The 23,482-nt window shown below is 46.9% G+C and overlaps 1 protein-coding gene across 4 annotated transcripts; it reads left to right on the top strand.

Annotated features, from left to right (window-relative positions):
* Positions 1-475: 475 nt before the first annotated feature.
* On the top strand, positions 476-10,073 carry LOC135537923 (uncharacterized). 4 transcript variants are annotated; one of them, XM_064963929.1, is made up of 8 exons: positions 476-526; positions 771-881; positions 1,743-1,787; positions 2,193-2,861; positions 3,838-3,906; positions 8,278-8,383; positions 9,540-9,642; positions 9,717-10,073. In XM_064963929.1, exons 1-8 carry the CDS (start codon positions 498-500, stop codon positions 9,731-9,733), a joined length of 1,149 nt encoding a protein of 382 aa, XP_064820001.1. In that variant the 5' UTR covers positions 476-497; the 3' UTR covers positions 9,734-10,073. The 4 variants fall into 4 exon arrangements, with proteins under 4 accessions (XP_064820001.1, XP_064820003.1, XP_064820002.1 ...); XM_064963931.1 differs by lacking the exon at positions 3,838-3,906; XM_064963930.1 differs by lacking the exon at positions 1,743-1,787.
* Positions 10,074-23,482: the final 13,409 nt, after the last annotated feature.

Raw genomic sequence — 23,482 nt, forward strand, 5'->3', positions numbered from 1 at the left:
CCTGACAACACTAGTAAGCCCTGACAACACTAGTAAGCCACAGTGAAACAGTCTGCTGTTCTCAACCATTTAAGTTTGTGATTGTTCAATCATTGTGATTGTGTTGAACATTATTGCGTAATCAAACATGCCATCTAGCATGCCATTCCTAACCACATCAGGCAGTGTTCGTCATAAAACAGATACATCCACATTCAGGTATGTCCTCAGGACAGGTCATTGGAATGTTGAAACGTAGCAGGTGACCCAGGTTGTGAGTGTTCATCACACCAATATCTCTGTTACATTTCATGTTTCTTCTAGCACTGACTGAAACATCCTCGCCTGCTTTCTGCTTTCTGTCTGTTATCAGTCAGAAGTCTAAGCCTGTCAGAAGGAGTCAGGAGATGAGTGCCAGTCAGAAGTCTAAGCCTGTCAGAAGGAGTCAGGAGATGAGTGCCAGTCAGAATAACGTTGACAGCAGCAGGAAGAAAGACAACAGCTGGATCAGACGCAGCATGGAGGAGGAGGAGGAGGAGCTAGTGGAGTACGTGGGACACACACACACACACACACACACACACACACACACACACACACACACACACACACACACACACACACACACTGTGTGAAGAGATTCTGAGCTGTCTCAAATCTATTGACACTGTCACCATGGTTAGAAGTTTACCAATGTCAAAACATCTAAATGATTGGACAATATCAAATTTGGTAGAATTATCTCTCTCTCTCACATCCATCTCCCTCTGTCTGTTTAATGCTAACCACAGCCTGCAATCGGAGGTGGGCCAGCCCATCCCTGCCAGCCCGTACCTGCCAGCCCGTCCCTGCCAGCCCGTCCCTGCCAGCCCCAGCAACCCAGTCAACCATCTGACCAAGAGGTACATTTGCATTATGTTTATCTTGGCAGCGTTCCTGCCTAGAAGGCCAGCATCTCGGAGTCGCCTCTTCACTGTTGAAGTTGAGACTGGTGTTTTGCGAGTCCTATTTAATGATGCTGCCAGTTGAGGACTTGTGAGGTGTCCGTTCGTCAAACTTGACCCTCTAATGTACTTGTCCTCTTGCTCAGTTGTGCACCGGGGACTCCCACTCCCCAACGCCAGTTTGCGTCGTTCTGTGAAGGGAGTAGTACACAGCATTGTACGCGATCTTCAGTTTCTTGGCAATTTCTCACATTGAATAGCCTTCATTTCTCAGAACAAGAATAGACTGATGAGTTTCAGAAGAAAATTCTTTGTTTCTGGCCAAAATTCTTTGTTTCTTCCCTGCCACTGATTACTCACCCCTTAAAGGAGTGGTGCTGATAGTAGGCCTCTGTACGCCTATGTAGATATTCCATTAAAAAAAATCAGCCATTTCCAGCTACAATAGTCATTTACAACATTAACAATGTCTACACTGTATTTCTGATTAATTTGATGTTATTTTAAATGGATAATAAAAATGTGCTTTTCTCTAACTAGATATCTACTATCTGGTAGTAACAGTGTTTTCTCTAACTAGATATCTACTCTCTGGTAGTCACAGTGTTTTCTCTAACTAGATATCTACTCTCTGGTAGTCACAGTGTTTTCTCTAACTAGATATCTACTCTCTGGTAGTCACAGTGTTTTCTCTAACTAGATATCTACTATCTGGTAGTCACAGTGTTTTCTCTAACTAGATATCTACTATCTGGTAGTCACAGTGTTTTCCTTTTTGGGTTTGTATTTGTGTTTTTCGTTTGTTTCGTTTTACCTCAGTCCTCCACTTCCTCCGAAGACCAAGACTGTGTCCTTCGTTTTAAGGTAAAGAGGTCAAAATTCGAACTCAGGGGACTAAAATTGTACCAAACTCAGAAAAAAAACTGTCAGACCATCCTAATAGTGTACTCAACCGTGACGGTCTTCCCTCTCCTCCCAGCACCACCTCTAAGACCATGAAAGATCCCAAGACAGCCATGAGTCCTGGGAGCACCTCCCCAAAGTCCCTAAACTCCCCAAAGTCCCTAAACTCCCCAAAATCCCTAAACTCCCCAAAGTCCCTAAACTCCCCAAAGTCCCTAAACTCCCCAAACTCTCCCACGTCAGTCAGACACATAGAACAAGTGACTTGCATGAGTTTAAAGTTTGATTGTGTTTGTGAGCTTTTATTTAATGCTGTATTACAGTAACTGACCAAAACTCTTGTTTTATTTCCGTGTGGTTTTGTAGAAGCTCATCACTGAAGAGCCCATCCATGTCCCTCTTTACTGCAAGGGTCTTTTCCTCCTCCAAAAAACTATTCTGCTCCCCACTAAGCCCTCCAGATGTACTCCCCTACGCCATTACCCACATCACTGATGAAGAGCCCCCGGCAGGCCCAACAACTCCACCAACTCTACCACCACCACCTCCTCCACCACCACCACCTCCTCCAACAACTCTACCACCACCACCTCCTCCAACAACTCTACCACCACCACCTCCTCCAACAACTCTACCACCACCACCTCCTCCATCAACTCTATCACCACCACCTCCTCCAACAACTCTACCACCACCACCTCCAACAACTCTACCACCACCACCACATCCTCCATCAACTCTACCACCACCACCTCCTCCATCAACTCTACCACCACCTCCTCCATCAACTCTACCACCACCACCACCACCTCCAACAACTCTACCACCACCACCTCCTCCATCAACTCTACCACCACCACCACCACCACCACCACCTCCAACAACTCTACCACCACCACCTCCAACAACTCTACCACCACCACCACCTCCAACAACAACTCCACCACCACCACCTCCAACAACAACTCCACCACCACCAACAACAACTCCACCACCACCACCTCCAATGCCCCAAGTTGTAATCAGTGAGATCAGGTACTTCTGACATAATGAACATTGATGATTTCCAGTATGCAGTCAAAGTCATGATGACAATTAACAGTTATTTTATTGTGTTACTGTTTCCTTTTTTATGTTCTTACTTTTTAACTCTGCACTGTGATTATTATTTGATCCTGCTGGTCATCTATGAACGTTTGAACATCTTGAAGAACAATCTGGACTTAACGGCCAATTTGTTGTGGCTAACGTTGGCTAGGTGGCTAACGTTGGCTAGGTGGCTAACGTTGGCTAGGTGGCTAACGTTGGCTAGGTGGCTAAAGCCAATGTTAGCGAGGTGGATAACATTAGCTAGGCTAGGGGTTAGGGTTAAGATTAGTTGTTAATTTAAAAGGGTAGTTGCAATGTTGCTAATTAGCTAAAATGCGAAAGTTGTCCATGATGAGATTCGAACACCCAACATTTGGGGTTTTGCCTTAATAACCTTCTGTCTTGTGTTTTTTTATTTCATTTATTTTACCTTTATTTAACTAGGCAATTCAGTTAAGAACAAATTCTTATTTTCAATGACGGCCTAGGAACAGTGGGTTAACTGCCTGTTCAGGGGCAGAACGACAGATTTGTACCTTGTCAGCTCGGGGATTTGAACTTCCGGTTACTAGTCCAACGCTCTAGCCACTAGGCTACCCTGCCATAACCATACCCAAGGTAACATATCATCCTGATTAGAGCCCTGGAATTACTTTTACTATGTTACGTCTAGTCTATGAGACCAGGCTGTCACAAGGGGGAAGAACTGTCAATAATGAATATGAACTAAAAAAGGATTTTATTTATCTTCTTGCAAAAGACCTCTATGACTTTAAATAACTTTTATCTCAAAACTGTGATTCCGATAAAATGTGTCCAGAGATTTGGTCAACTGTCAGATTTGTCTAAAATCCCAAATGAATCAGGACTGAGCAGGGTCAGCGAGACCATGACAACCCTTCTTCATTCTCTCCTCTCTCAGCTTAGAGACCAGACTCCCTGACCCGCCCTCTCTGACTCCAACCCAGGCTCTCCTCTCCATACCTAACAGGTCAGTCCTGACTCCAACCCAGACTCTACTCTCTAGTCCATACCGAACAGGTCAGTCCCGACTCCAACCCAGACTCTACTCTCCATACCCAACAGGTCAGTCCTGACTCCAACCCAGACTCTCCTCTCCATACCGAACAGGTCAGTCCTGCCTCCAACCCAGACTCTCCTCTCTAGTCCATACCCAACAGGTCAGTCCTGACTCCAACCCAGACTCTCCTCTCTAGTCCATACCTAACAGGTCAGTCCTGACTCCAAACCAGACTCTCTTCTAGTCCATACCTAACAGGTCAGTCCTGCCTCCAACCCAGACTCTCCTCTCTAGTCCATACCCAACAGGTCAGTCCCGACTCCAACCCAGACTCTACTCTCTAGTCCATACCAAACAGGTCAGTCCCGACTCCAACCCAGACTCTACTCTCTAGTCCATACCTAACAGGTCAGTCCTGACTCCAACCCAGACTCTACTCTCTAGTCCATACCCAACAGGTCAGTCCTGACTCCAACCCAGACTCTCCTCTCTAGTCCATACCCAACAGGTCAGTCCTGACTCCAACCCAGACTCTCTTCTAGTCCATACCGAACAGGTCAGTCCTGACTCCAAACCAGACTCTCTTCTAGTCCATACCTAACAGGTCAGTCCTGACTCCAAACCAGACTCTCCTCTCTAGTCCATACCCAACAGGTCAGTCCTGACTCCAACCCAGACTCTCTTCTAGTCCATACCTAACAGGTCAGTCCTGACTCCAACCCAGACTCTCCTCTAGTCCATACCTAACAGGTCAGTCCTGACTCCAACCCAGACTCTCCTCTAGTCCATACCTAACAGGTCAGTCCTGACTCCAACCCAGACTCTCCTCTCCATACCCAACAGGTCAGTCCTGACTCCAAACCAGACTCTCCTCTCTAGTCCATACCTAACAGGTCAGTCCTGACTCCAACCCAGATTCTCCTCTCCATACCGAACAGGTCAGTCCTGACTCCAACCCAGACTCTCCTCTCTAGTCCATACCTAACAGGTCAGTCCTGACTCCAACCCAGACTCTCCTCTCCATACCGAACAGGTCAGTCCTGACTCCAACCCAGACTCTCCTCTCTAGTCCATACCTAACAGGTCAGTCCTGACTCCAACCCAGACTCTCTTCTAGTCCATACCTAACAGGTCAGTCCTGACTCCAACCCAGACTCTCCTCTCCATACCTAACAGGTCAGTCCTGACTCCAACCCAGACTCTCCCTCTAGTCCATACCCAACAGGTCAGTCCTGACTCCAAACCAGACTCTCCTCTCTAGTCCATACCCAACAGGTCAGTCCTGACTCTAACCCAGACTCTCTTCTAGTCCATACCAACATGTCAGTCCTGACTCTAACCCAGACTCTCTTCTAGTCCATACCTAACAGGTCAGTCCTGACTCCAACCCAGACTCTCTTCTAGTCCATACCCAACAGGTCAGTCCTGCCTCCAACCCAGACTCTCTTCTCTAGTCAATACCCAACAGGTCAGTCCTGACTCCAACCCAGACTCTCTTCTAGTCCATACCTAACAGGTCAGTCCTGACTCCAACCCAGACTCTCCTCTCTAGTCCATACCAAACAGGTCAGTCCTGCCTCCAACCCAGACTCTACTCTCTAGTCCATACCTAACAGGTCAGTCCTGACTCCAACCCAGACTCTCCTCTCTAGTCCATACCAAACAGGTCAGTCCCGACTCCAACCCAGACTCTACTCTCTAGTCCATACCTAACAGGTCAGTCCTGACTCCAACCCAGACTCTCCTCTCTAGTCCATACCAAACAGGTCAGTCCTGCCTCCAACCCAGACACTCCTCTCCATACCCAACAGGTCAGTCCTGCCTCCAACCCAGACTCTCCTCTCTAGTCAATACCCAACAGGTCAGTCCTGACTCCAACCCAGACTCTCTTCTAGTCCATACCCAACAGGTCAGTCCTGACTCCAACCCAGACTCTCTTCTAGTCCATACCCAACAGGTCAGTCCTGCCTCCAACCCAGACTCTACTCTCTAGTCCATACCTAACAGGTCAGTCCTGACTCCAACCCAGACTCTCTTCTAGTCCATACCCAACAGGTCAGTCCTGACTCCAACCCAGACTCTCTTCTAGTCCATACCTAACAGGTCAGTCCTGACTCCAACCCAGACTCTCTTCTAGTCCATACCAAACAGGTCAGTCCTGCCTCCAACCCAGACTCTACTCTCTAGTCCATACCTAACAGGTCAGTCCTGACTCCAACCCAGACTCTCCTCTCTAGTCCATACCAAACAGGTCAGTCCCGACTCCAACCCAGACTCTACTCTCTAGTCCATACCTAACAGGTCAGTCCTGACTCCAACCCAGACTCTCCTCTCTAGTCCATACCAAACAGGTCAGTCCCGACTCCAACCCAGACTCTACTCTCTAGTCCATACCAAACAGGTCAGTCCTGCCTCCAACCCAGACACTCCTCTCCATACCCAACAGGTCAGTCCTGCCTCCAACCCAGACTCTCCTCTCTAGTCAATACCCAACAGGTCAGTCCTGACTCCAACCCAGACTCTCTTCTAGTCCATACCCAACAGGTCAGTCCTGACTCCAACCCAGACTCTCTTCTAGTCCATACCCAACAGGTCAGTCCTGCCTCCAACCCAGACTCTACTCTCTAGTCCATACCTAACAGGTCAGTCCTGACTCCAACCCAGACTCTCTTCTAGTCCATACCCAACAGGTCAGTCCTGACTCCAACCCAGACTCTCTTCTAGTCCATACCTAACAGGTCAGTCCTGACTCCAACCCAGACTCTCTTCTAGTCCATACCAAACAGGTCAGTCCTGCCTCCAACCCAGACTCTACTCTCTAGTCCATACCTAACAGGTCAGTCCTGACTCCAACCCAGACTCTCCTCTCTAGTCCATACCAAACAGGTCAGTCCCGACTCCAACCCAGACTCTACTCTCTAGTCCATACCTAACAGGTCAGTCCTGACTCCAACCCAGACTCTCCTCTCTAGTCAATACCCAACAGGTCAGTCCTGACTCCAACCCAGACTCTCTTCTAGTCCATACCCAACAGGTCAGTCCTGACTCCAACCCAGACTCTCTTCTAGTCCATACCTAACATGTCAGTCCTGACTCCAACCCAGACTCTCCTCTCTAGTCCATACCTAACATGTCAGTCCTGACTCCAACCCAGACTCTCCTCTCTAGTCCATACCCAACATGTCAGTCCTGACTCCAACCCAGACTCTCCTCTAGTCCATACCCAACAGGTCAGTCCTGACTCCAACCCAGACTCTCCTCTCCATACCCAACAGGTCAGTCCTGACTCCAACCCAGACTCTCCTCTCCATACCCAACAGGTCAGTCCTGACTCCAACCCAGACTCTCCTCTCCATACCCAACAGGTCAGTCCTGACTCCAACCCAGACTCTCCTCTCCATACCTAACAGGTCAGTCCTGACTCCAACCCAGACTCTCTTCTAGTCCATACCCAACAGGTCAGTCCTGACTCCAACCCAGACTCTCCTCTCTAGTCCATACCTAACAGGTCAGTCCTGACTCCAACCCAGACTCTCCTCTCCATACCCAACAGGTCAGTCCTGACTCCAACCCAGACTCTACTCTCCATACCCAACAGGTCAGTCCTGACTCCAACCCAGACTCTACTCTCCATACCCAACAGGTCAGTCCTGACTCCAACCCAGACTCTCCTCTAGTCCATACCCAACAGGTCAGTCCTGACTCCAAACCAGACTCTCCTCTAGTCCATACCCAACAGGTCAGTCCTGACTCCAACCCAGACTCTCCTCTAGTCCATACCCAACAGGTCAGTCCTGACTCCAACCCAGACTCTCCTCTAGTCCATACCTAACAGGTCAGTCCTGACTCCAACCCAGACTCTCCTCTCCTCTCCATACCGAACAGGTCAGTCCTGACTCCAACCCAGACTCTACTCTCTAGTCCATACCCAACAGGTCAGTCCTGACTCCAAACCAGACTCTCCTCTAGTCCATACCTAACAGGTCAGTCCTGACTCCAAACCAGACTCTCTTCTAGTCCATACCCAACAGGTCAGTCCTGACTCCAAACCAGACTCTCTTCTAGTCCATACCTAACATGTCAGTCCTGACTCCAAACCAGACTCTCTTCTAGTCCATACCCAACATGTCAGCCATGTGTTTTGTGTTCATGTAGCAAATACATTCTGTCTGAACAGTTAGAATAAATGTTTAAAAATATTATAATGTGTAAATGAACACTGTATCAGGACTGTGTTTGTCTTATCGTCTTTAAACATCACAGGCGCTGACTCTGCACTCAGCAAAGCTGTCACTATGTGTTCTCTCCATCTCCAACTCACTACTGCCCTCTGCTGTACAGGAGTGTGACCAAGGGCCTGTGTTCATACTGCTGTAAACCGATGGTGGCTGGAGCCAACATGATCCTGGAGGATCTACAGATCTACAGCCACTCATCCTGCTTCAAGGTCAAGCAACACACCCGTCTATTCAACATATATCTATGTGTGTCCCAATTGCCTCTCCTAAGCTCTTTAAACTGCACTACTTCAGACCAGGCCCAATGGATCCTATAGGCTCTGGTCAAAAGTAGTGCACTACATAGGGAATAGTGTGGCATTTTCACACACCTACAGTACGTCTCACACGTCTATCTATTCAACACACATCTACACGTCTATCTATTCAACACACATCTACACGTCTATCTATTCAACACACATCTACACGTCTATCTATTCAACACACATCTATAGAACGTCTCCACGTCTATCTATTCAACACACATCTATAGAACGTCTCCACGTCTATCTATTCAACACACATCTATAGAACGTCTCCACGTCTATCTATTCAACACACATCTATAGAACGTCTCCACGTCTATCTATTCAACACACATCTATAGAACGTCTCCACGTCTATCTATTCAACACACATCTATAGAACGTCTCACGTCATCTATTCAACACACATCATAGAACGTCTCCACGTCTATCTATTCAACACACATCTATAGCGTCAGTCTATCTATTCAACACACATCTATAGAACGTCTCCACGTCTATCTATTCAACACACATCTACAGAACGTCTCCACGTCTATCTATTCAACACACTTCTACAGAACGTCTCCACGTCTATCTATTCAACACACATCTACAGAACGTCTCCACGTCTATCTATTCAACACACATCTATAGAACGTCTCCACGTCTATCTATTCAACACACATCTACAGAACGTCTCCACGTCTATCTATTCAACACACATCTACAGAACGTCTACACGTCCAGCTATTCAACACACATCTACAGAACGTCTCCACGTCTATCTATTCAACACACATCTACACGTCTATCTATTCAACACACATCTACAGTACATCTACACATCTATCATGTCTATCTATTCAACACACATCTACAGTACATCTACACATCTATCATGTCTATCTATTCAACACACATCTTCCACATAGTTGTGCTGCTGTGATAACTGGATATGCCCTCTAGATGTGTATCATGTGTGCAGTCAGGCAGGCAGTCAGTCAGTTATTCATGTTATTCTAATAATCTGTCTCTGAACCCAAACTGTATGTAACCATCTTCCTCTCGTCGACAGTGTGAGGTGTGCCATTGTCCTCTAGGAGACCTCCATGTAGGAGACAGTATGTGGCTCCACAGAGGGACAGTGCACTGTGAAGGCTGCTTCAGCACAGCCAGAGGTGTGTGTGTGTGTGTGTGTGTCCACGTCATGCTCTGCTGGCTTGGCTCTAATCCTGTACGGGTTTCTTTACAGAGAAGGATCTCCTCTAGGGAAGGATGACAGAACGCTCATGTCTCCACGGTAACAGACAGCTCAAAGAGACACAGCTTCAGAAGTCAGAAAAGGACACAGTGTTTTTACATGGGTGGATCTGGCGGTTGACGCAACAGGAAATGACATTTTATAATGTCATCTGGATCTATAATCTTCACAACATCTCCTGCAAATTATTGTCACATATAGAATCATATCCAATGACCTGGATGGATTCTTTATGTACTTCTCTATTTATCTATTTTCATGTAATATGACGATTTGTTAAATCACATTACAATATAACCACCAACTGATGTCAGCATGTAGTCATGTTTATTAAAATGGACATCTTCACATGTTGTACATTCCACCTACATTGATTTACAAAGCAACAAACTACTATATATACAGTATATACACATACCAGTATCTATATATTTATAAAATACATCAGGAGAGAGACAGAGAGATAGAGAGAGAGAGCCAGAGACAGAGAGAGATAGAGACAGAGAGAGCCAGAGAGCCAGAGAGATAGAGAGCCAGAGAGACAGAGAGAGCCAGAGAGGAGGTTTGTTTAAGGTCATGTTTAGACACATGATGTGTTATTGGTGCCAGGGGAGAAGGCAGAAGACAGTACTTGTTTGTGCAGAGTAAACCACTGCATCCCAAATGACACCCTATTCCCTATATAGTGCACTACTTTAGACTAGGGCAAATGACACCCCATTCCCTATGTAGTGCACTACTTTAGACCAGGGCAAATGACACCCCATTCCCTATATAGTGCACAACTTTAGACCAGGGCAAATGACACCCCATTCCCTATATAGTGCACTACTTTAGACCAGGGCAAATGACACCCCATTCCCTATATAGTGCACTACTTTAGACCAGGGCAAATGACACCCCATTCCCTATATAGTGCACGACTTTAGACCAGGGCAAATGACACCCCATTCCCTATATAGTGCACTACTTTAGACCAGGGCAAATGGCATCCCATTCCCTATATAGTGCACTACTTTAGACCAGGGCAAATGGCACCCCATTCCCTATATAGTGCACTACTTTAGACCAGGGCAAATGGCATCCCATTCCCTATATAGTGCACTACTTTAGACCAGGGCAAATGACACCCCATTCCCTATATAGTGCACTACTTTAGACCAGGGCAAATGGCACCCCATTCCCTATATAGTGCACTACTTTAGACCAGGGCAAATGGCACCCCATTCCCTATATAGTGCACTACTTTAGACCAGGGCAAATGGCATCCCATTCCCTATATAGTGCACTACTTTAGACCAGGGCAAATGGTATCCCATTCCCTATATAGTGCACTACTTTAGACCAGGGCAAATGACACCCCATTCCCTATATAGTGCACTACTTTAGACCAGGGCAAATGGCACCCCATTCCCTATATAGTGCACGACTTTAGACCAGGGCAAATGGCACCCCATTCCCTATATAGTGCACGACTTTAGACCAGGGCAAATGGCACCCCACTCCCTATATAGTGCACAACTTTAGACCAGGGCAAATGGCACCCCATTCCCTATATAGTGCACTACTTTAGACCAGGGCAAATGGCACCCCATTCCCTATATAGTGCACGACTTTAGACCTGAGCCCATGTGTATAGCGTCAACAGCCCAGGCACTAACAGAAGGAAGCCTGGAACCAAAGTTAAAGATGTTATTCAACATGTAACAATTTTAATAAAAACATTTAAACTTGAAATCAGACGTCACTGAAATGATCTGAGAAGTGATGGAGAAGATGGGTCCATTTTGAACATACATCCAGAGATGACCGTCCAGAAGGATGGATGGTCCTGAAGGATGGATGGTCCAGAAGGATGGATGGTCCAGAAGGATGGATGGTCCAGAAGGATGGATGGTCCTGAAGGATGGATGGTCCAGAAGGATGGATGGTCCAGAAGGATGGATGGTCCAGAAGGATGGATGGTCCAGAAGGATGGATGGTCCAGAAGGATGGATGGTCCAGAAGGATGGATGGTCCAGAAGGATGGACGGTCCAGAAGGATGGACGGTCCTGAAGGATGGACGGTCCAGAAGGATGGACGGTCCAGAAGGATGGACGGTCCAGAAGGATGGACGGTCCAGAAGGATGGACGGTCCAGAAGGATGGACGGTCCAGAAGGATGGACGGTCCAGAAGGATGGACGGTCCAGAAGGATGGACGGTCCTGAAGGATGGACGGTCCAGAAGGATGGACGGTCCTGAAGGATGGACGGTCCAGAAGGATGGATGGTCCAGAAGGATGGATGGTCCTGAAGGATGGATGGTCCTGAAGGATGGATGGTCCTGAAGGATGGATGGTCCAGAAGGATGGATGGTCCAGAAGGATGGATGGTCCAGAAGGATGGATGGTCCTGAAGGATGGATGGTCCAGAAGGATGGATGGTCCAGAAGGATGGATGGTCCTGAAGGATGGATGGTCCTGAAGGTTGGATGGTCCAGAAGGATGGATGGTCCAGAAGGATGGAGGGTCCTGAAGGATGGATGGTCCAGAAGGATGGATGGTCCTGAAGGATGGATGGTCCAGAAGGATGGATGGTCCTGAAGGATGGATGGTCCAGAAGGATGGATGGTCCTGAAGGATGGATGGTCCTGAAGGATGGATGGTCCAGAAGGATGGATGGTCCTGAAGGATGGATGGTCCAGAAGGATGGATGGTCCTGAAGGATGGATGGTCCTGACGCTGTCTGAAATGGAACCCCGTTCCCTATATAGTGCACTACTTTAGACCAGACCCATTATGTGCTCTAGTCCAAAGTAGTGCACTACATACTAAATAGGGTGCCAGACAGTGTTACAGGTGTTGTCCACTGACATCATCTCCTCCAAAACGGGCCACTCTTGGGGGGGGTTATTGTAATTAATGTGTCCAATCGGTACACCTGACCTAGTTATCCTGGCCAATCACTGTGCATGGAACCAGCCACTGGGTCAGTGATTCATTCCTTTATCAAATAACAGAACATTAAGTGCATAATCGGTGCAGGTGCCAATAGGGAGTCAAACCAGTAGTGGAATATGGAGGGAAGAGAGAGCCGGACAGCAACACCTTCATCTACAACATGTAGAGTCATATCTGGCTGTTTCCAGTCACATGGCAGCAGTTACGCTGTGATCAGGACGGGTGTGATCAGTTACGGTGTGATCAGTTACGGGTGTGATCAGTTACGGTGTGATCAGTTACGGTGTGATCAGTTACGGGTGTGATCAGTTACGGGTGTGATCAGTTACGGTGTGATCAGTTACGGGTGTGATCAGTTACGGTGTGATCAGTTACGGGTGTGATCAGTTACGGTGTGATCAGGACGGGTGTGATCAGTTACGGTGTGATCAGGACGGGAATAGAGAGTCAGACAACAACACCTTCATCTACAACATGTAGAGTCATATGGCCAGAGGTCCTGGTCAAATGTAGTGTATTATATAGGGAATAGGGTGCATCCCAAACGGCTAGAGGTCCTGGTCAAATGTAGTGTATTATATAGGGAATAGGGTGCATCCCAAACGGCTAGAGGTCCTGGTCAAATGTAGTGTATTATATAGGGAATAGTGTGCATCCCAAACGGCCAGAGGTCCTGGTCAAATGTAGTGTATTATATAGGGAATAGGGTGCATCCCAAACGGCTAGAGGTCCTGGTCAAATGTAGTGTATTATATAGGGAATAGTGTGCATCCCAAACGGCCAGAGGTCCTGGTCAAATGTAGTGTATTATATAGGGAATAGGGTGCATCCCAAACGGCCAGAGGTCCTGGTCAAATGTAGTGTATTATATAGGGAATAGTGTGCATCCCAAACGGCCAGAGGTCCTGGTCAAATGTAGTGTATTATATAGGGAATAGGTGCATCCCAAACGGCCAGAGGTCCTGGTCAAATGTAGTGTATTATATAAGGAATAGTGTGCATCCCAAACGGCCAGAGGTCCTGGTCAAATGTAGTGTATTATATAGGGAATAGTGTGCATCCCAAACGGCCAGAGGTCCTGGTCAAATGTAGTGTATTATATAGGGAATAGGGTGCATCCCAAACGGCCAGAGGTCCTGGTCAAATGTAGTGTATTATATAGGGAATAGGGTGCATCCCAAACGGCCAGAGGTCCTGGTCAAATGTAGTGTATTATATAGGGAATAGGGTGCATCCCAAACGGCCAGAGGTCCTGGTCAAATGTAGTGTATTATATAGGGAATAGGGTGCATCCCAAACGGCCAGAGGTCCTGGTCAAATGTAGTGTATTATATAGGGAATAGCGTGCATCCCAAACGGCTAGAGGTCCTGGTCAAATGTAGTGTATTATATAGGGAATAGGATGCATCCCAAACGGCCAGAGGTCCTGGTCAAATGTAGTGTATTATATAGGGAATAGGGTGCATCCCAAACAGCCTAGAGGTCCTGGTCAAATGTAGTGTATTATATAGGGAATAGGGTGCATCCCAAACAGCCTAGAGGTCCTGGTCAAATGTAGTGTATTATATAGGGAATAGGGTGCATCGCAAACAGCCTAGAGGTCCTGGTCAAATGTAGTGTATTATATAGGGAATAGGGTGCATCGCAAACAGCCTAGAGGTCCTGGTCAAATGTAGTGTATTATATAGGGAATAGGGTGCATCCCAAACAGCCTAGAGGTCCTGGTCAAATGTAGTGTATTATATAGGGAATAGGGTGCATCCCAAACGGCCAGAGGTCCTGGTCAAATGTAGTGTATTATATAGGGAATAGTGTGCATCCCAAACGGCCAGAGGTCCTGGTCAAATGTAGTGTATTATATAGGGAATAGTGTGCATCCCAAACGGCCAGAGGTCCTGGTCAAATGTAGTGTATTATATAGGGAATAGGGTGCATCCCAAACGGCCAGAGGTCCTGGTCAAATGTAGTGTATTATATAAGGAATAGTGTGCATCCCAAACGGCCAGAGGTCCTGGTCAAATGTAGTGTATTATATAGGGAATAGTGTGCATCCCAAACGGCCAGAGGTCCTGGTCAAATGTAGTGTATTATATAGGGAATAGGGTGCATCCCAAACGGCCAGAGGTCCTGGTCAAATGTAGTGTATTATATAGGGAATAGGGTGCATCCCAAACGGCCAGAGGTCCTGGTCAAATGTAGTGTATTATATAGGGAATAGGGTGCATCCCAAACGGCCAGAGGTCCTGGTCAAATGTAGTGTATTATATAGGGAATAGGGTGCATCCCAAACGGCCAGAGGTCCTGGTCAAATGTAGTGTATTATATAGGGAATAGGGTGCATCCCAAACGGCTAGAGGTCCTGGTCAAATGTAGTGTATTATATAGGGAATAGGATGCATCCCAAACGGCCAGAGGTCCTGGTCAAATGTAGTGTATTATATAGGGAATAGGGTGCATCCCAAACAGCCTAGAGGTCCTGGTCAAATGTAGTGTATTATATAGGGAATAGGGTGCATCCCAAACAGCCTAGAGGTCCTGGTCAAATGTAGTGTATTATATAGGGAATAGGGTGCATCGCAAACAGCCTAGAGGTCCTGGTCAAATGTAGTGTATTATATAGGGAATAGGGTGCATCGCAAACAGCCTAGAGGTCCTGGTCAAATGTAGTGTATTATATAGGGAATAGGGTGCATCCCAAACAGCCTAGAGGTCCTGGTCAAATGTAGTGTATTATATAGGGAATAGGGTGCATCCCAAACGGCCAGAGGTCCTGGTCAAATGTAGTGTATTATATAGGGAATAGTGTGCATCCCAAACGGCCAGAGGTCCTGGTCAAATGTAGTGTATTATATAGGGAATAGGGTGCATCCCAAACGGCTAGAGGTCCTGGTCAAATGTAGTGTATTATATAGGGAATAGGGTGCATCCCAAACGGCTAGAGGTCCTGGTCAAATGTAGTGTATTATATAGGGAATAGTGTGCATCCCAAACGGCCAGAGGTCCTGGTCAAATGTAGTGTATTATATAGGGAATAGGGTGCATCCCAAACGGCTAGAGGTCCTGGTCAAATGTAGTGTATTATATAGGGAATAGGGTGCATCCCAATCAGCCAGAGGTCCTGGTCAAATGTAGTGTATTATATAGGGAATAGGGTGCATCCCAAACGGCCAGAGGTCCTGGTCAAATGTAGTGTATTATATAGGGAATAGGGTGCATCCCAAACGGCCAGAGGTCCTGGTCAAATGTAGTGTATTATATAGGGAATAGGGTGCATCCCAAACGGCCAGAGGTCCTGGTCAAATGTAGTGTATTATATAGGGAATAGGGTGCATCCCAAACGGCCAGAGGTCCTGGTCAAATGTAGAGTATTATATAGGGAATAGGGTGCATCCCAAACGGCTAGAGGTCCTGGTCAAATGTAGTGTATTATATAGGGAATAGTGTGCATCCCAATCAGCCAGAGGTCCTGGTCAAATGTAGTGTATTATATAGGGAATAGGGTGCATCCCAAACGGCCAGAGGTCCTGGTCAAATGTAGTGTATTATATAGGGAATAGGGTGCATCCCAAACGGCCAGAGGTCCTGGTCAAATGTAGTGTATTATATAGGGAATAGGGTGCATCCCAAACAGCCTAGAGGTCCTGGTCAAATGTAGTGTATTATATAGGGAATAGGGTGCATCCCAAACAGCCTAGAGGTCCTGGTCAAATGTAGTGTATTATATAGGGAATAGGGTGCATCCCAAACAGCCTAGAGGTCCTGGTCAAATGTAGTGTATTATATAGGGAATAGGGTGCATCCCAAACAGCCAGAGGTCCTGGTCAAATGTAGTGTATTATATAGGGAATAGGGTGCATCCCAAACAGCCTAGAGGTCCTGGTCAAATGTAGTGTATTATATAGGGAATAGGGTGCATCCCAAACAGCCTAGAGGTCCTGGTCAAATGTAGTGTATTATATAGGGAATAGGGTGCATCCCAAACGGCCAGAGGTCCTGGTCAAATGTAGTGTATTATATAGGGAATAGGGTGCATCCCAAACGGCCGGAGGTCCTGGTCAAATGTAGTGTATTATATAGGGAATAGTGTGCATCCCAAACGGCTAGAGGTCCTGGTCAAATGTAGTGTATTATATAGGGAATAGGGTGCATCCCAAACAGCCTAGAGGTCCTGGTCAAATGTAGTGTATTATATAGGGAATAGGGTGCATCCCAAACAGCCTAGAGGTCCTGGTCAAATGTAGTGTATTATATAGGGAATAGGGTGCATCCCAAACAGCCTAGAGGTCCTGGTCAAATGTAGTGTATTATATAGGGAATAGGGTGCATCCCAAACAGCCTAGAGGTCCTGGTCAAATGTAGTGTATTATATAGGAAATAGGGTGCATCGCAAACAGCCTAGAGGTCCTGGTCAAATGTAGTGTATTATATAGGGAATAGGGTGCATCGCAAACAGCCTAGAGGTCCTGGTCAAATGTAGTGTATTATATAGGGAATAGGGTGCATCCCAAACAGCCTAGAGGTCCTGGTCAAATGTAGTGTATTATATAGGGAATAGGGTGCATCCCAAACGGCCAGAGGTCCTGGTCAAATGTAGTGTATTATATAGGGAATAGGGTGCATCCCAAACGGCTAGAGGTCCTGGTCAAATGTAGTGTATTATATAGGGAATAGGGTGCATCCCAATCAGCCAGAGGTCCTGGTCAAATGTAGTGTATTATATAGGGAATAGGGTGCATCCCAAACGGCCAGAGGTCCTGGTCAAATGTAGTGTATTATATAGGGAATAGGGTGCATCCCAAACGGCCAGAGGTCCTGGTCAAATGTAGTGTATTATATAGGGAATAGGGTGCATCCCAAACGGCCAGAGGTCCTGGTCAAATGTAGTGTATTATATAGGGAATAGGGTGCATCCCAAACGGCCAGAGGTCCTGGTCAAATGTAGAGTATTATATAGGGAATAGGGTGCATCCCAAACGGCTAGAGGTCCTGGTCAAATGTAGTGTATTATATAGGGAATAGTGTGCATCCCAATCAGCCAGAGGTCCTGGTCAAATGTAGTGTATTATATAGGGAATAGGGTGCATCCCAAACGGCCAGAGGTCCTGGTCAAATGTAGTGTATTATATAGGGAATAGGGTGCATCCCAAACGGCCAGAGGTCCTGGTCAAATGTAGTGTATTATATAGGGAATAGGGTGCATCCCAAACAGCCTAGAGGTCCTGGTCAAATGTAGTGTATTATATAGGGAATAGGGTGCATCCCAAACAGCCTAGAGGTCCTGGTCAAATGTAGTGTATTATATAGGGAATAGGGTGCATCCCAAACAGCCTAGAGGTCCTGGTCAAATGTAGTGTATTATATAGGGAATAGGGTGCATCCCAAACAGCCAGAGGTCCTGGTCAAATGTAGTGTATTATATAGGGAATAGGGTGCATCCCAAACAGCCTAGAGGTCCTGGTCAAATGTAGTGTATTATATAGGGAATAGGGTGCATCCCAAACAGCCTAGAGGTCCTGGTCAAATGTAGTGTATTATATAGGGAATAGGGTGCATCCCAAACGGCCAGAGGTCCTGGTCAAATGTAGTGTATTATATAGGGAATAGGGTGCATCCCAAACGGCCGGAGGTCCTGGTCAAATGTAGTGTATTATATAGGGAATAGTGTGCATCCCAAACGGCTAGAGGTCCTGGTCAAATGTAGTGTATTATATAGGGAATAGGGTGCATCCCAAACAGCCTAGAGGTCCTGGTCAAATGTAGTGTATTATATAGGGAATAGGGTGCATCCCAAACAGCCTAGAGGTCCTGGTCAAATGTAGTGTATTATATAGGGAATAGGGTACATCCCAAACAGCCTAGAGGTCCTGGTCAAATGTAGTGTATTATATAGGGAATAGGGTGCATCCCAAACAGCCTAGAGGTCCTGGTCAAATGTAGTGTATTATATAGGGAATAGGGTGCATCCCAAACAGCCTAGAGGTCCTGGTCAAATGTAGTGTATTATATAGGGAATAGGGTGCATCCCAAACGGCCAGAGGTCCTGGTCAAATGTAGTGTATTATATAGGGAATAGTGTGCATCCCAAACGGCCAGAGGTCGTGGTCAAATGTAGTGTATTATATAGGGAATAGGGTGCATCCCAAACAGCCTAGAGGTCCTGGTCAAATGTAGTGTATTATATAGGGAATAGTGTGCATCCCAAACAGCCTAGAGGTCCTGGTCAAATGTAGTGTATTATATAGGGAATAGGGTGCATCCCAAACGGCCAGAGGTCCTGGTCAAATGTAGTGTATTATATAGGGAATAGTGTGCATCCCAAACGGCCAGAGGTCCTGGTCAAATGTAGTGTATTATATAGGGAATAGGGTGCATCCCAAACGGCCAGAGGTCGTGGTCAAATGTAGTGTATTATATAGGGAATAGGGTGCATCCCAAACAGCCTAGAGGTCCTGGTCAAATGTAGTGTATTATATAGGGAATAGTGTGCATCCCAAACGGCCAGAGGTCCTGGTCAAATGTAGTGTATTATATAGGGAATAGTGTGCATCCCAAACGGCCAGAGGTCCTGGTCAAATGTAGTGTATTATATAGGGAATAGGGTGCATCCCAAACGGCCAGAGGTCGTGGTCAAATGTAGTGTATTATATAGGGAATAGGGTGCATCCCAAACAGCCTAGAGGTCTTGGTCAAATGTAGTGTATTATATAGGGACTAGTGTGCCACCTGAGAAACAGACAGACACAACACCCTTCACCAACAGAGAAACAAACTGGATATCATAGAGAAGAAGAACAGAGAAGGAAGTGTGTGTGTGTGTGTGCGCGCGCGCGTGTGTGTGTGTGTAAAAGAGGAGTTTCACTTAACTCTGTGCTCATCAAATGGTCTATTGCAAAATCCATCAAAAAGTTTGACATTTCACACATTTTAAAAAGTCAAAATAGTATTTTTGACCGATAAATCAGTTTGCTCTAAACCTTACAAGCAGGGTGAGAACAACACAACGAAAGCGTTTAAACAAACAAAGACTGCATTGCGATGCGTTTTCCCTTTTGTCCTGTTCACAAAACGCTCATCTGGTTTTACCGCGGCGGCACAAACACTAACGAGATTTTACCGGCTAAATTTGCATAATTGAAGGATTCCCTGTGAATCCATGTGTTCATACAAAAGGCTGATTTCTTGCTTTGTTCGACCCACAATCATGTTGTTCACTGATCGACATGAACTGGGACCATAGAGATGGAGAGAGAGATCAGGACTTGGAAATAACACTATTTGCATGGGACTTTGCCACGGAGCGCTTTCCACCATTTTAAAAAGTAGTCAACTGGACAGCGATTCCTATGAGTTGGGAGCGATCGGCCAATGATCAGAGCATTGTCTTCTTCAAATTGGTTTGCTTAGTTTTGTAAATGGCTTTAAGCTATATCAAAGCCTTGTAGTGGCCACAACAAATGAATGACAAGATTTGGTTCAACACCCCGGGCAATGCAGGTGGAGGTAAATCACTAATATTAGCGATACACTTTTTCAAACATAAAAAAAAAGAAGAAGAAAATGTACTACTTTAAAATGGTGATAGCCTCAATGGTGCTGCTCATGCTGTCACTGATGCCATAATGGGACAGATACAAAACTCTATAAATAGAACCAAGCTTAGCATGAGTGCCAGTCTGTTTGGGTCACCATGACAACTCCTTGTCACTCACAGTCATGCCAAAAATAATTGGCTTGACTAATAGCCATGAAGTTGGCATGAGCACGAACAGATCTGGGATCAGGTTAAACGTTTGCATTGGTTAGTGAAACATTAGCCAATTCGTCTGTTCAGTGTTTTAGCATTTCACATCCCATAGAGCTGGGGTCATGTTCATCAGGGAACAACGAAACAAAATGTTTCGCAGTGGAAAAGGAAAACAAGTTTGTTTTTTTCGAGATGGCTCAGCGAGTCCCTATCATGTTTACTTCAGTTTGGTGCCTAATGAATACAGCCCTGGTCTGAGCTGAAACCAGCTATCATCAGGTTAGCTGGATGTTTCAACCCCACCCTGGTTAGCAAAGTAAAAACCAAACCATTGTTTTTTTTTTTTTTGCTTGAAGGCAGAGAGAAAGTTCTTAAGTAGTGTGGACACAATGTTCGGGTAGGGGAGCAGGTTGGAGGGGTGAGAGAGTGTGTGCAACACAGCAGAACATTTAGCAACAATTAGGAACTCTCCTGGCTGTGAACACAGCCTCACTGGGGAATCATCGTCTTCAAGTTCAGTCTCAGATACCAGCAGCAGCAGAGAGGAGCCACTGTAGTGAAGGAGGAGATGTCTAACTGGTCTGCTTGCACTGTGTCCTGCAGTAAGACCCTCGCCAGGGATAGACTCAAGCTCATCTCAGGTTTGGGCCTGGACATACATAACAGAGGAGGGGTTCAGCTCTAGACCAGGACAGACATAACAGAGGAGGGGTTCAGCTCTAGACCAGGACAGACATAACAGAGGAGGGGTTCAGCTCTAGACCAGGACAGACATAACAGAGGAGGGGTTCAGCTCTAGACCAGGACAGACATAACAGAGGAGGGGTTCAGCTCTAGACCAGGACAGACATAACAGAGGAGGGGTTCAGCTCTAGACCAGGACATAGCAGAGGAGGGGTTCAGCTCTAGACCAGGACATAACAGAGGAGGGGTTCAGCTCTAGGTCAGGACATACATAACAGAGGAGGGGTTCAGCTCTAGACCAGGACATACATAACAGAGGAGGGGTTCAGCTCTAGACCAGGACAGACATAACAGAGGAGGGGTTCAGCTCTAGACCAGGACAGACATAACAGAGGAGGGATTCAGCTCTGGACCAGGACAGACATAACAGAGGAGGGGTTCAGCTCTAGACCAGGACAGACATAACAGAGGAGGGGTTCAGCTCTAGACCAGGACAGACATAACAGAGGAGGGGTTCAGCTCTAGACCAGGACAGACATAACAGAGGAGGGATTCAGCTCTGGACCAGGACAGACATAACAGAGGAGGGGTTCAGCTCTAGACCAGGACATACATAACAGAGGAGGGGTTCAGCTCTAGACCAGGACAGACATAACAGAGGAGGGGTTCAGCTCTAGACCAGGACAGACATAACAGAGGAGGGATTCAGCTCTGGACCAGGACAGACATAACAGAGGAGGGGTTCAGCTCTAGACCAGGACAGACATAACAGAGGAGGGGTTCAGCTCTAGACCAGGACAGACATAACAGAGGAGGGGTTCAGCTCTAGACCAGGACAGACATAACAGAGGAGGGGTTCAGCTCTAGACCAGGACAGACATAACAGAGGAGGGGTTCAGCTCTAGACCAGGACAGACATAACAGAGGAGGGGTTCAGCTCTAGACCAGGACATACATAACAGAGGAGGGGTTCAGCTCTAGACCAGGACAGACATAACAGAGGAGGGGTTCAGCTCTAGACCAGGACATACATAACAGAGGAGGGGTTCAGCTCTAGACCAGGACAGACATAACAGAGGAGGGGTTCAGCACTGGACCAGGACATACATAACAGAGGAGGGGTTCAGCTCTAGACCAGGACAGACATAACAGAGGAGGGGTTCAGCTCTAGACCAGGACAGACATAACAGAGGAGGGGTTCAGCTCTAGACCAGGACAGACATAGCAGAGGAGGGGTTCAGCTCTAGACCAGGACATACATAATAGAGGAGGGGTTCAGCTCTAGACCAGGACAGACATAACAGAGGAGGGGTTCAGCTCTAGACCAGGACAGACATAACAGAGGAGGGGTTCAGCTCTAGACCAGGACAGACATAACAGAGGAGGGGTTCAGCTCTAGACCAGGACAGACATAACAGAGGAGGGGTTCAGCTCTAGACCAGGACAGACATAACAGAGGAGGGGTTCAGCTCTAGACCAGGACAGACATAACAGAGGAGGGGTTCAGCTCTAGACCAGGACAGACATAGCAGAGGATGGGTTCAGCACTGGACCAGGACATAGCAGAGGAGGGGTTCAGGACAGACATAACAGAGGAGGGGTTCAGCTCTAGACCAGGACATAGCAGAGGAGGGGTTCAGCTCTAGACCAGGACAGACATAACAGAGGAGGGGTTCAGCTCTAGACCAGGACAGACATAACAGAGGAGGGGTTCAGCTCTAGACCAGGGCAGACATAACAGAGGAGGGGTTCAGCTCTAGACCAGGACAGACATAACAGAGGAGGGGTTCAGGTCTAGACCAGGACAGACATAACAGAGGAGGGGTTCAGCTCTAGACCAGGACAGACATAACAGAGGAGGGGTTCAGGTCTAGACCAGGACAGACATTGCAGAGGAGGGGTTCAGGTCTAGACCAGGACAGACATAACAGAGGAGGGGTTCAGCTCTAGACCAGGACAGACATAACAGAGGAGGGGTTCAGCTCTGGACCAGGACAGACATAACAGAGGAGGGGTTCAGCTCTGGACCAGGACAGACATAACAGAGGAGGGGTTCAGCTCTAGACCAGGACAGACATAACAGAGGAGGGGTTCAGCTCTAGACCAGGACAGACATAACAGAGGACCAGGACAGACTGTAGGTTTCACTTCAATGTTAAAGTCATTATGGATGGATGTGGAGTTAAGTTCTTGTTGTAGAACTTCATTCACAACTCAGTCGGTCATCAGTCTCCCTGTCGTTTATGAATGGTGGCACTGGAGAAAATACCTTCCTTCCTTCACTCACAAATGGACGAGCGTACACACACACACACACACACACACACACACACACACAGAGTAGAGAAGTGTGGTCAGCTCTGTGTTTCTGAGTATGCTCCAGGACTGC

The sequence above is a fragment of the Oncorhynchus masou genome, unplaced genomic scaffold, assembly GCF_036934945.1.
Source record: "Oncorhynchus masou masou isolate Uvic2021 unplaced genomic scaffold, UVic_Omas_1.1 unplaced_scaffold_873, whole genome shotgun sequence".
NCBI classification, from domain to species: domain Eukaryota; kingdom Metazoa; phylum Chordata; class Actinopteri; order Salmoniformes; family Salmonidae; genus Oncorhynchus; species Oncorhynchus masou.